At 32.7% G+C, this 15,000-nt stretch overlaps 2 protein-coding genes across 9 annotated transcripts in view; one reads left to right on the top strand and one right to left on the bottom strand.

Annotated features, from left to right (window-relative positions):
• Positions 1–3,283, top strand: part of LOC144965406 (calaxin-like) — a 23,548-nt gene extending 20,265 nt beyond the window's left edge. The window contains exon 7 of the mRNA XM_078900727.1: positions 294–3,283. Coding sequence (XP_078756853.1) covers positions 294–353 — 60 coding nt within the window. The 3' untranslated portion in view covers positions 354–3,283. The remainder of the gene's footprint in view (positions 1–293) is intronic.
• Positions 3,284–4,917: 1,634 nt separating this feature from the next.
• LOC144965404 (heparan-alpha-glucosaminide N-acetyltransferase-like) overlaps positions 4,918–15,000 on the bottom strand; it is a 52,526-nt gene continuing 42,443 nt past the window's right edge. For all 8 annotated transcript variants that reach the window (XM_078900720.1, XM_078900718.1, XM_078900724.1 and 5 more), the window contains 8 exons: positions 13,784–13,896; positions 13,397–13,518; positions 12,405–12,531; positions 11,697–11,783; positions 10,817–10,891; positions 9,318–9,388; positions 8,546–8,658; positions 4,918–7,848 (listed from right to left, as the gene is read on the bottom strand). In XM_078900720.1, coding sequence (XP_078756846.1) covers positions 7,673–7,848; positions 8,546–8,658; positions 9,318–9,388; positions 10,817–10,891; positions 11,697–11,783; positions 12,405–12,531; positions 13,397–13,518; positions 13,784–13,896 — 884 coding nt within the window. In that variant the 3' untranslated portion in view covers positions 4,918–7,672. The remainder of the gene's footprint in view (positions 7,849–8,545; positions 8,659–9,317; positions 9,389–10,816; positions 10,892–11,696; positions 11,784–12,404; positions 12,532–13,396; positions 13,519–13,783; positions 13,897–15,000) is intronic.

Below are 15,000 nucleotides of genomic sequence, written 5' to 3'. Positions count from 1 at the left end.
TGCCATACCCAGTTGGATCATTATTTTGGAAAGTCAATTTCTTATGGCCAGTTAGTTAAACATTGGTGAGTTGTTATCGGCATTCAAAAAGATAACACCATTGAACGTTTGATACTTTATATGCAATCAAAGTCGTACAAAATATTAAACTTATATTGCATTATATTTTAAACATTGCTCCTTCTTGATCAATAGGTGAAGTACTGAGTATAGTATTGTAATGAGCTATAGTTTAAATGGGTTTTTTTAATTTTATACATTATCGTTAATCTTTTTTTTCTCTTCTGTTTCAGGCCAAAAGTGCTTTTTTGACTTTGGTGAGAGAATCTGGAAACAACACTATAAAGTATTAAAGATAAATGAAGAATGGCAAATACATTTTTGTGGGAGTTTTCAGAATGCTTCGAGAATGAGTGAATTAAATTGTAGAATTCCTTATGATTGACAATGGTTTATTGTATTCATAATAGGAGAGATTGAAAAATTATCATATTTGTGTGAAAGTGTCGGTGAGTATGAAATTACGTTCGTTAAATAGTTAATTCATAATTGAAGAGTTCGATTTAAGAATGAGATTTGGGCTATGGCTTTACTTATTAAAAAACAAGAAGAAGAACGGGAAACTTAAAACCGTGAAGAAATTTAAAAAAACCTTAAATCTAGATACAAAGGTTAACAATCAAAGCGCTTGAAAATAATTTTAAAGCCAAAATTTGCATTCTGTTTAGGTTTTAAACATGTGTTTTGTTCCGTTTCATTTTGATACATATTCGAAGAGCTGTTCTTTACTATTGTTATTCAATATTTTATTGCATAACATACAGAAGGATGCTTGCAAGATTTAGATTGAGCAACTTCTTTAAAATGTCATTTCTATCTAGCATTTCTCTTTTGAGCTAAACTCTTCAAATGATGAACCTAAACACCAATCAGTATTTCACATTAGTTTTTTATCCGACATAATATTATTGTAACTTGACAATCATTATTATCTCGATTGAGAATTGAGCATGTACATATAGAATAAATTTCATTTGAGTTTTTGTTATATTTTATTGCACAAACCATTAATGCCAGACTCATTTAGTTATCGCATATGTTTGATTTGTGAAACGTCTTTCTAAAGATTTTAGGTTGACGATGCATATGCATATCTTATCTTATCTTACTAAAGGCTTAATAGGAATTATCCTTTGAATGTCTTATACAATAGTTTATAATTACAGAGTCTCATATAGCTTGCATTGTATCATGCACAAACAGTTTTACACAACTTTGAATATCAGGAAAAATGTATCAATACGGCAATGTAAAGGGAAAAAAAGGTTGTCACAAAGAGCATAAAATTGCATACTCGTACTTCCATTACAAATCGTAATATTATGCAGGGGTTCTTTTTTAATCAATGAAGCACTAAACAAAGGAATATAACGATAGTTGGCAATTCATACATGAACGATGACTATTTGAGCTATGCACCTTGATTTACTAGTCTGTTGTCGTCAATAATTTATAAATGAAAACATATTTTGATTTATTTATATTTCATTTTCTAGTCTATGGAATTCTAGGTAGGTTACGGATTTTCATCATACAATACATTTTCTCTGCGTAATTTAAGTAAACTTCCATTAATATATTCACATCCCAAATTCTTACTGGGGTGTGGATTTTTAATTTAAAAATTTCATGGGATATAGGAAGTGCAAAACAAAAATCAATCTGCCATGACGTGTATTTCATCGTTGATTATAAAGATGGGAATTATTGCCAAGTTTAACTGATGACTGCGTCATGATATGGAATAGACGGAATGAAATTGACGTCACTCAGTTCTTTATTTTTAGCCAGCCATTTTTATGAGTAGATCTCACTAAATTCAATTAATCAAACTATAAATAAACGTTAAAGGTTACATACAAGTGTGTGTGTGTTGGTACCTTCGTTAAATCCGGCTGGCGTATGTTGTGAGCAGTTTGGCTAAACGCATAACTTCAATATGAAAATATGCGATAGTATCATGTAACTACTTAACACAACTTCATAGTTGGTGACCAGCTAATATTTATCCACTTACCAATGTATTCAAAATTTTCAACGATCCATGATAAATTCTGCCGAGCTAATATTATGTTCGGAGGCGATGTTAATGTATACATTTCTTTTTTTGCATATTTTTGCACCATGGTTATTGATTTTCAATTTCATTCCCCTTTTATCGTGATCTATTTGTTTATATGCCTTTGGTTATATATTTATTTATTTATTATTATTATTGTTGGCATTATTCCCATAAAATAACAGTGACAATGATAACAACAACAATAACACTAGGAGTAATGATAATACGATAAAGCAGTGTTAGTTTATACCCATTTTACTTTTTTTATTTTAATGTGTTAATTGGTTTTCAGTTTTGTATTATTTATATTAGTACTTATTTATATGCCGTTGATTTTCTAAATTCCATTTTCCTTGTTATCATAATTATTGATTATAAAACCTTGTAATAATAATAATCTTAATAACTATTACAATTATAAAAATAATAATGATAACAAGAATATAATAATGTCATAGTATGTTAAGTATAAATAAAACCATCTACTTCTACTACTACTACTACTACTACTACTACTACTACTACTACTACTACTACTACTACTACTACTACTACTACTACTACTACTACTACTACTTCTTCTTCTTCTACTACTACTACTACTACTACTACTACTACTACTACTACTACTACTACTACTACTACTACTACTACTACTACTACTACTACTACTACTACTACTACTACTACTACTACTACAAATTCTACTACTACTACTTCTACTACTACTACTATTTATTATTATTATTATTATTATTATTATTATTATTATTATTATTATTATTATTATTATTATTATTATTATTATTATTATTATTATTATTATTATTATTATTATAGACGACTATTGCTGCTGTCTCTCTAACTACTACTACCAATACTACTACTATCTCTATTATTATCATTGTTATTGTTATCCTCATCATTATTATTGTTGTTGTTGTTGTTGTTGTTATTATTATTATTATTATTATTATTATTATTATTATTATTATTATTATTATTATTATTATTATTATCATTATTATTATTATTATCATTATTTTTGTTATTCAATACTATTGTAATTACTAGTTTGCTTTGACATTTCCATTTTGAAAATCAGTATTACTCCTCAAAGTCGAATAAACAATAATTGCACTGTTGATTTTTGGGTTAAACTTATTCGAATCATATCTTTATAATTTTATTTACATCGCTATTCAACTCTAATATGGTCACAACCAGTATTTTATTACAGATGGTCTATCAAACAAATCTTATATTAGGCGACAACCCGCCTCAAAACAGTATTTTGTCGGGATGTTTCATATGGTTAAACATTTCTTTTCAGTAAAATGACCAATCACGTGGAAGTATAAATTATTAATATATTTAGATATAAATACATAAGATATGACTTTTATTTATGGGGGTCCCGATAGCTCAGTTGGTAGAGCACTAGCTTCTCACCCAAAGGGACCAAGATCGATCCCGGGTGCAGTCGCGATTTTTTCTGACCCCCTTGTCCACCCAGCAGTGATTGGATAGCTGGGTCTGTTAGATCTGGCGGAACGTACATTGTGATAGACAAGCGTCCTATCCTTAAGATAGCAAGCAATTGCTTTTGTCCGTTTCACGCTATAGAAACCGGGATAAACTCCGGCTCCTGAAGGACTTGTTTTTATTATCCAGAAAACACATCCTTCACATTATTGCCGTTGTCAATTTAGCGTATAGAAACCGGTATGAAATCGACTCCATGGGCCTAATGGTTCTCGGAGAGACATATGGAAGGAAGTATGATACGAATGTCCTAAATATCTCGAATGATGTTTATATTTGAGTATGTAAAGAATGAGATATAAGTAGCGCAATATCTGCTGAAAGAGATCTGGAGCCAACAGCAATACTAAACATGTAGACATCACGCAATTAAGGCGCTATTAGTTGTTTCGATTATGATGGTCAGGGACTCATTTTGCACATGAGTACGATGATAAAATGTGAATGAACAGTCATAAACGGACCCAACTTTGCGCCACTCACAGCGGGTCTCGACTTCCGAATTGTATTAGTCATGAAGATTTATTATGTCCTCAATGTATTTTCCTATTTTGATGCAGTTTTCTAGATTCATTTAACTTTGCTTTTAAAAAATTAAATTAAAGGGTATGTAAATCTGAAATAATTGCTTATATTTAGAAAGGATTAAACGTAGTTGCATGCCTTAGTTCCTAAATAATGTCATCACTGTCCAATCAAGGCTGTACAGATCAGGCTGATTCGGACCACTCTCTTCAATACATTCACATCGTTTTGTTGACACATTTACTTTTACAACAGTTGTACACTCTTTATTTGATGACAAACACATTATTATGCATGTTAATATTGAAAGAGAATAATTGCCAGCAAGATGAATATATCGAATCTATGAAAGGCATCTTCTCTAAAATTGGTGATTTCATCTTGAGTTGATGTGCTCATTGGTGAGGAAATGTTGTATTTGATACAGACCTTGTAGTTTGATAGCCAAGCTTTTATTTTGATGCGAAAAACGTGTGTACAACTTCCTGTGACTCTTTAAATCGGATAATCGAAAACGTGGAAGTGTCATCAAAGTTGCAACGAAAAAAATGTCATGTTTGGTTTGAGAATATCAAAAATTAACAATGCGACAACATGACTTTTCCGATTTTTTTGATTTTTTTTATTTGGATTTGTTGTTGTTGTTGTTGTTGTTGTTGTTGTTGTTGTTGTTGTTGTTGTTGTTGTTTTAAGTTGACTATCAATAAAAGTAAACGCAATACTAATTTTAATGTTTATATCATTGTTTATTATACTACGTATGTACACTTTTTCGCGAATTTCAACCATTAAGGCAGCATTCATTAAAACTATATTATGAAACATTGACTGGATATTATTGCAGTCGCAATAACTCTATTTAGTTTATGGCATCTCTCCAAAGAGGTGTCAAGTTGGTAAGACTATTAAGGGAGAAATGCACTTTAAATATTCCACAGGTCAAATCAAATGTGTATGGATTACGAGTCTCATGGAAGGACTCCAGAAATAGTAACATGTAATGATATCATGCTTACAAAAACGATCTGTGAGGTCAGATAATCAAGTGATAAATTTAACTTAAAAGACATGACAGACATCTAGTATCATTTCAAATATTATGTAAGAACATCATTGAATCAACTGCAATTATTATTCCCACCGTGAACTCGCAAGCTCGTGTAGCGATTGGTAAAAATGTCGAGAATTTCATAATGCAAGAGTCATAAAATCTTAACATGAAGTTTGATGAATGCGACGAAAATTATATTGAAACACATGCATAAAAAGATTAGATATCCAATATCTACACCTTGTCACGATTCAAAATGCATACATGTTTTGTTCTTTGTCTCTGTCAGTGCTTCGGTTATTTAATAAAGGTTAACTTTCAAACAGTTGATTTTCATTCCATGCATCAAATATATGCCTGACACATCACACATTCACCCAATACTGAGCACTGGAGAAATAACATGAGTGACAAGATTGTAACAGGTAAAAGAATGAAAAGCATAAATCATTTTCAGGGCCAGGATCTTCCTTGGCCGAAATCATTACAAAAAGGGTTATTTTTAATGATAAATTTCAATATCATTTGGGTGTTTGACACCAGGCACGGCTACAGGGGTATGTCACTAGCTGATGCGTTTACCAAAAGCTAAGGTTGGGACTTGCGTACAACATGTAATCAAGTTGTTTCTTTAAAATATATTTATTAGGAGCTTCCCGGGGACGTGCAATGACAACAATGTGAGATAACAATAAAATGATGAGACAGCATTTAATACCTACAAAGTCTCTTTTTCATCTATCAGGAGAAGTCGCACTTTGTGTCAAATATCTATTGTTTTGAGATGAAAATACTTATTTTGTTTGCTATATAGAAAAATATTGTGAGTGTTATGGAGGTTAAGCTTTTCCTTGGTGATTTCAGGGTGTTCAACAGATTGCAAGAAAGTATTAAATGATTCTCTAGCTAGGTGTCACTTTGCCGTATCTAAAAGTCACCTTCTTAAATGCGTATTAACCAATCAACTTCGAAAGGTCCCAGATTTAAGAGTTTTTGCCAAAATGCGGGTCATTTAAATAGATCGATATTTGGAGGATGAGCTTTCTCGTCAAATGTTTAAATACGAGTTTTTCCAGAGTACGGCCGTTTACTGGTTAAAAAGTGCGTATCGGAGAGGGAAAGCAGAGAAATCTATAAAATTCATTTTCTAAAATACAATTCATCTAAATATCATGTAAAACAAAGCGATCACAGTAGAAGTTATAATTGATTACGAATACTGTATTAAAGCATGACATTTTATTAAAATACCAACAACCCAATGATTTTGAGTAATACAATATAAAATCAATTACAAATACATTTGCTCACAATAATGATCGATTATTTTACAGTATAGAGCTAACCATATGGTGACGCCGTCAAAACAAGAGACTGCAGTAGGTGGTAAAACACGTGCTCCTACCTCAGACCGCTCATTTGTGCATGTTTGTTTTCACTAAAAGTGTATTATCTACAATGTAAACAACAATAACAGACAGGCCTATTTTGTGCGAAAAGTTTTCCGGGTTCTAAAGTTCCTAATCACCAGCCTCGAACGCGAAACCAAACGATACTAACGGTTTGAATTTCAGTGTTTGCGTTTGTAATTTGTATCGATTGTAAAGATTTAGTTCAATGTTAACCCGTAATAGCTTTCCAGTCTTTAACGTTGGATGTCTCACTCGCATAATTTTAGAATGCTTTGTAAATGTGTTTTCTATTTACGATTCACTTGGTAATTTGACTGACAGTCAATCACCGATTATCACATTGACGTTTCCTTCACGCTCACGCAGTGATTGATTAGGATACTTTTTGAGAGAACACAATGTTCATAATAATAGACGGATAAGGGTTTTTTAAGGGTAACGGTTACAATCCAGAACGCGTGTCAATCACTTCAAAAATAGGTAGCGAAGGTGCCCCACTCAACCCCTTATTGCTTCTTTGATAGTTGGCAGGCTGTTGCTAAGCGATGTGTGGGTCATGTTTTGACGGCGTCATTATAAGGTTAGCTCTATTAAGAAGTTCATTTGCTGTGCAAAGCAAATGCGACCCACCATCCGAATATAATATTTATGTCGGCACAAGCTTAACATTGAATATAAATTCAAAGCTATGAAGTTTGATTCATTAAAAATAGTCATTCTTTAAGATGAATGAAAGTTGGTTTTTTTTATCAGAAATAATCTCAGATTTTATTTTGTTGTTAAGTATGGCGTTTACTATTTTTTTGTTTCATTTAGTCGATCTACTCCTAATATCATATCCAGGCAAGAGGTAACAAATTTAAAAATTCCACAGGCTGAGATGAAACCTCAACAATGAAAGCAATTTCGACACTTTTTAAATAATTATACATTTTAATGATAGAAATCATAAAAGTAAAAACAATTTTCATTTGAAAAAATAACTCTCGACATACTTTGTTTCCAAATAAATGGTCTTTACACCACTATAAATATCTTTTTGACATAGAGCCAATAGGAGACGATGACCCAGAAAGCTGTAACCCACACATGCTGTAAAAGCAAGTTGGCATGGGTCTCATCTATTTTCCAGTTAATTGGGAACATCTTGTAGAATACTCCATGGCAAATATAGATCAAAATGCTGTTCATACCTTAAGAAAAAGTAGAAGATAAAAACAAAACGATGAACTGTGTTGCAAATGAAATATAATATAGGGAAACTTTTCGTGTTTTGTTTCATCGACAGCAAGCTGATGTCCCATTTATAGAATAGAAACTATTTTGTAGAATATTGATACTGTGCGTTATGTGTAAACTTTATAGTCTGATTGATATCATTTAGTGAGTAAATACCTGGCTATAAACAATAACAAAGAGCTGAATGACGTCAATTTCGTTCATTCTACAGATTTATAGGTCAAGGGGATCTTACATGAACGACTTTTTGACTATAAGTAAAGAAGGCATTTAAAATGGTAAAACGTGAAAACAGTGGAAAAGCGTATGTAGAGATTGCAGAGAATAAAATCTTCGCGGTGATGAGAATCGAACCTGGGACCCTAATGCTAGGTCACTCTAGCCTGGCTAGAAGAGGATGCTTTACAGGCATCGCGGTTCACTCCGGTCCCAGTTTAGATTAATATCATCATCATCGCAAATGTGTTTGTTTTTTTCCTCTTTAGCATTTTTCCACTCCTCTCCTCTTTTCAATTTTGTTGACTTATTCCATGCTGAAAATCACAAAATGGTGCTGAAAATGGTGTTTAACTACGATTTCGATTTTTAACACCGCACCCGTCAACAACATGGTTTAATGAATCACATGTCCATAAATTCTAAAGTATTTACCTGGGTATACCATGGGCTGACCAAGCCATACTTTGAAGACATCAATGACAAGGTATAAGATGGTGAGTAAAATATATCCAAAACAGCCACAAATGAGAGAGTATGATAGAGACCTGGAACATGATGAATAAAGAAATACCTCAGATTTATCTCATATAAGAAAAATAAGGGGAAGAAGAGGAGCAGGATGAGGGAGAAGAAGCGGGGAGGAGGTTGGTGATAAGGAGGAGGATAAAAACCAATTAGCACAATATGATATGCTTAATGTACCTTAAAATGCTTCATTCAGTCTCTCATAAAGCAATAAGAAGCAATGTTACTAAATCGCACAGATAGAGTTCATGATGACGGAGTTGAAGAGGGTTTTTCTTTTCGTAAACCCATTTTTTCCAATCCCCATCACTGTATACAGTAAGGTATTCATTTCCATTCTGTTCGAGACATGTGCTCTAAATAGGCTGTCTTACTAAATAAGGAAACAACAACCATATCTGATATATTATGGAAGTATGGCACCTCAGTGCCATTCATCCAGCCATTTTTCACACCGGCTGTGTCTTGGTTTTCAAATAATACGAGAAACTGTGACGGCTGATGCAGATCTAGACTATAAATGGCTGATTTGAGAAATTGTTCTTCAATTTATTTTCATATTTTAATGTGAAAATATTATTATGTCTTTAAAAAATCTATTACTAGACGTTTGTCCGTCTAAAATTTAGTCTGCTATTAAGAAAGATAATCTTCATTCATTGCCCGTTTAACAACATACCAGAGATTTTTGTTCGGTGGAATCCATCCTTCATTCTGAGAACATTTGGTTAACAAAGCACCAAGCGCGCCCTGATATAGAAAAAGGAAAATATGTGGTCATAGGGCACAAAACATATCTCTATATATGAATATAGGGTGCCATTCGACGTGTAATTATTTGCAGGTTCAATAGCCCAAATTGTTATAGAAATGTTCTCAAAACAACGCAAATATTGTTTTTTTACGTAGATACAACAATGTTAGAGCAAGTCCTTGAAGATATTCGGTTATCAGATCTGCAAATATGTGCACGTAGTCATATGTGCCACTCTAAAATACAAAATAGGCCAACGTAAAATTATAAGTAATTGATCTTATTGATTCTCCACTCATAATATACTAATTGCATTACCCATGATTCACCATTCTACTCAACAATTATAAAAGTTTTTGTATTGACGATAAGTAACACGCTCACTCACACACACACACACACACACACACACACACACACACACACACACATATATATATATATATATATCATTCAACTTCTATAATATTGTTTCCTGCTTTCGCAATCTTAAGAAAACTGAAGAAAGTTATTCTTTTTTTCTATTTCCGGTTGACATTGTACCTTTCTCGGCTTTGCGGTTATGGTTGTTTGCTAATGCAATTCATTTTTCATTTATCATTTTTTTTCTATCTGGTTTTTAAGGTGTATATCCCAAACTGAACAACCATAGCCAGTTTTGCACTAAAGGTTTATAACATTTTTTTCTTATTGATTTTGGACAGCGTGTTGTGCTTGTGCGTGTTTGGTTCCTTTCAGAATTTGTCGTGAATGATACGGTTAGATTTGATTAGCTTAGTTCCTTTTGTTATGTTCAAAAGTTTAGCCATTCGTCTGGATGAAATTCCATTTTTCCCTCCCACTGTTCCAAAGTATGCCTTTTTCCGAAATGTTGCCATCATTTTCAGTGTTTATTTGTCAATACAAGAAACTAATAAAATAATATATTTTTTAAATTCCCTTTATTCATCCCATATGGGAAAATTGTCTCAAGGGTCTATTCCAAGGGAAGACTATAATAACCCAGGCCTCAGCCGCAGTGCAGCAACGCAAATTGAGCTAGGGCAAGGTGACTTGCTCAAGGCCGCACAGCGCAGCGGCGGGTGATCCAATTCGGTACCTTTCGGGTTCGAAGCAAAGACCATACCGCTGAGTCACGCTGTTGTCCCATCTAACTGTTCATAGTTTTATTCCTGGAATCAAAGGTTTATGAATATCATTAATGCAAATTAAATAAAGCTATGATTGTATAACATTTCCATGAGTTACTCATGATAAGGTATTTGACTCTATTACTGTTAAAGTCCTAGTGAAAAGATATAAATGAATCCAAAACATAGTTCTTGACAATTCGTAGATTTTAAATCAACTGTTACATGTATTTATGGATTTATTCTTCAACGGGTGTCTAAAAACATCCTTTACAAATTTGTTGATGAACTTACCAGTAGGGTTGCCCAGATAAGAAACCGGATTACTCTTTGTTTAACTTCTTTGTACACCAAGAATATTCTACCACACTAAATATTGAGATAAACAAAAATAACAAATTTGAATTATAATGATCAAAGATGATGATGATGATATCGATGATGATGATGATGATGATGATGATGATGATGATGATGATGATGATGATGATGATGATGATGATGATGATGGTGATGATTATGATGATAATGATAATGATTATGATGATGATGATGATGATTATGATGGTGATGGTGGTGGGGGTGGGGGAGCCCTGATCGTGGTTAGTGCTGTTGGTTGTATCGATAGTTTAAATATATATAGAACTGTTCAATGATGTTAAAACTTGTGTGAGTTCGTATCAATGTAGAACAATAATAACGCTCTAATTTATCTATATTATGATATAAGACATGCAAAAGAGATTACCTGTCATCTATTACAGCTTATTCACAAGTATTTGTGGCGGTGACTTTGAACATTTGTCTATGGCGAAACTCAAATTCAGATTTTATTAACATGTGAATCTTGGCCAGGTGAATCCGAAAAAGTATGCAACTTAAAAAAATTAATGACTTGGTTCGAATTCACATTTGTTTATTTGTTTAGCTTATCTTCCCAGCCAGTAGTCTTTGTGTATAGAATATGGCGTACTTTGCGATAGAAGGGCATTTTAGAGACTAATACACAATTTATATTTTCAGTTTCAAGAGACAGGAACTGAAATGGACTATGATTGGGAATCTCACGACTCTGAAGGAGTTCGTTGTTTTATTGGCCGTAATAAATTCTCGAGCTCTTTACTTGGCTTTACTTATTATTATGAATATATAGAGATATTACAGCTATGCGTACCTGTATACCAAGAAAGCACAAAAAGACGCATCCCAAAGTTCCAATTAATCCTTCAGGGTCAAAGGCCATGTCAGTTTGATACAAAACCTGAAGAAGATATAAAACACACAGATTTGTTAACAATAGTGAAAACAGTAGCATAAATTGTAAAACCCTACTGTGTTGACAATGAATTAACAATTATGATACGTGTAGGAGTTGGCACTCTTTTTATTATACCAGACCTGAGACAATGTATCTTAATTTATATTTTTTTAAGGGTTTAGTGCCAGTCTAACAATCATAAAAATTTCATTAGCTTTGTGAATTTATTATTTCAATAACAGCCAACGTGAAATATGTATATTATTTAGCAAAGGGATTAGTCTTTTATGCATAAGATTGAAAAGTCCTCTTTCAAAACATTATTCCAGTGGGTTAATATTTATAACCCATTCTCACCATTGTGTTTATTTGATCTTCAAGATTTAAAAAGATTATCATCTCTCTCTCTCTCTCTCTCTCTCTCTCTCTCTCTCTCTCTCTCTCTCTCTCTCTCTCTCTCTCTCTCTTTCTCTATCTCTCTCTGTCTCTCTCCAATATATATATATATATATATATATATATATATATATATGTGTGTGTGTGTGTGTGTGTGTTTTGTTTGTTTGTTTGTTTGTGTGCGTGTTTGTTTTCTAATATATTTTTATATAATACACTTGGTCTTACCCGCGGTGTTGGCCATTTATAGATATGAGTTGCACCAAGAATCTTTTCATCAAGATACTGAGTTGCTCCTCCAGTACAGTTCCAATATTTTCCCGACTCACTCAAGCCACCGGCCCCGACATACCCTCTGTTGACCAAAAAAAATCTAAATTGTGCAAACTCGTCATGTCAGCAGGAACACCCCATTTTTTATTGGTAAAAAAAAAAGAAGGTTTGGAGTAATCAGGCTAATGAACACATTTTGCAAATGTAATGTCAAATGCAGATTGAGCTTCAGAGTTTAAGTCATACTGATTTATATCAAGCACATCATCACAAACGCTATAGATTGCAAGAAAGCAATAGCTTCAGATAGAAACGTGAAACATCTTTATATATGAGACAGTTCCAGTGGTATCGTAGTATTCTTCTTTAAGGACTACTCTACTGTTTGGATGGCCTCATTTTCTAGTTAAAGGTGACGCAAAAGATATAATAGCGCAGTTTCATGGCTTCACTGCACTTTTAAAAAACTTCACTTATTTCAAGCGGGCTGTAAATACAAGATTTCCATTTCATGAAGTTCAAATCACTTTTGTTAACTGTTACAATATTTATCAGCCTAAGGCCATAATGTATGCAAAGTACCTTAACTCCTTATAACCACAACGCTCACGCTATAATTTGTTGCAGTTGGCTCCCGTCTAATAAATAAGTAAGCATGCTTCAATGCTCTTAAGTTTGTAAAAACTTGAAATACGATAGTGTGTTGGTCATCGACGTCACTAATTTACAGAGACGAGTATTTTATAAATGAATCCCAAAGCTTTTTTTTTTTTTTTTTTTTTTTTGTTTGCATTGCCATTTTTAAAGAAAAAAAAATAACAAAAAATGTTAAACTTCAAAGCGTAAGTCATACTGATTTATATCAAGCACATCATATACATGGATAACATCTCGTTGCTCATTATGCCGCATGGTAGTATGACCAAACCACGGGAAACAACACTTACCTTGGGCATCCAGGAACAGAGACGCCGTATATAATAGCCAAATGTAATCCAAGAATTGCCAGGTTGAAAAGCCATTCTGGGATGTTCAAGATAATATCTCTCAGAGCTGCCCAACTTTTGTCCTAAGAGTAAATAAGCAAAATGTAAAAATACAAGCATTCAAAGCCGTTCAATTTTCGGGGAGTGAGGGGAGGGGGTGGGGGGGTAGGGGAGGTAGTACATCGACTAAATTCATTACCAATTAGAAAACCAAATTGTGAAATCAGAACGGATAGGAATGATTTTGCCATATTTTAGCAAGCTTTGCATCTGATAATTTGTGTCTTTCTCTCTCTTTTCCTTTTTTTTTTTTTGTTGTTGTTTGTTTTGTTTTGTATTTCTCTTTACCTCATGTGAATCGGCTCTTCGGGCAACGCATAAGTGAATCACAGCTGTAATGAAGTACGTTAGGGCAAGACGTTGAAGTACTCCAAAAATTCTCCCGTTCGGCAAATCAACAACTGGAAAATATTTTAAACATTTTAATTCATGGGTGGCAGTATAGCGTAAAGTGGTCCAGAATAACAACTTAACTTTTAGTGAGTCAAAATCAACATGGGTTTTTTATCGTGTACAGACTATCAATTTCGAATATAAGGCATTCGACATCTATCTTATCTTGAAAGATTAAGCTATCTAAATTTGCTTTCACTAAATATCGCAGAATAAGAGGTGATCTTATATATATATATATATATATATATATATATATATATATATATATATATATATATATATACTCGTGCATGGTTCTTACAATATGGATTATAACGATTAAAGATTATTCTCATGTTACAAACACTTGAAGAGATAAGTTTAAGATATTTGTTGAAAAATGTAATTATCCGTCTATAAGGAAAAATACTCTTATTCAGAGAACTGTGGCAAAATGGAATAATCTTAAGTTTGAGACCAAAAAAAATTCTAATTCAATTAATATTCTAAAGAATGCCATTGATAAAAAACGTACCAACTTAATATTTGATTTCAATGAATAATGTAACATGACCATAGATATTATTACATTTTGTATAATATCCAATATTTGAAACTCTCGAATGTATAAAGTGGATATGTCAAATGAATGTAAATAAAGATGATTATACTACTAATATTGACTACAACACTTATTTGTGCATTAGATATTTAATACTCAATATTATCAAATTAACAATGAATTTTTTTTATATAAATTTGATAAATTGAATCTCTGCATGAAAGTTGCACAGAGCATTTAAAGCTTTTTAGAACTATTAGCTCTTAAACAATACGATGCGTTACGAACATTATTAGCAATGGACAAGAATATGTGTCAAACTATCACATTTGTGGCATCCATTTTGCTGGGGAAAAGTTTTGACTTAAGAGGTTAGTAAACAGCGATAAATTCAAATAATTTCGATGTAATGCATTGAAAATGCCACGGGAATGTTTTCACATGCTCTTCGTTTTATTAGAAATTTAGCAATTTATTTATTGAACAAACCTCGTATCTATCCTACCAACAAAGTGAATATATTGTAGCGTCAATGACCAAATCAATACAGTGTCCAGATTGCGACAAG

Source organism: Berghia stephanieae, chromosome 2 (assembly GCF_034508935.2).
Source record: "Berghia stephanieae isolate SIO BIC M18660-M18661 chromosome 2, UCSD_Bste_1.3, whole genome shotgun sequence".
In the NCBI taxonomy this organism is placed as follows: domain Eukaryota; kingdom Metazoa; phylum Mollusca; class Gastropoda; order Nudibranchia; family Aeolidiidae; genus Berghia; species Berghia stephanieae.
Note: the sequence above shows the minus strand (reverse complement) of the source record. Positions and strands in the feature narration are given on the sequence as shown.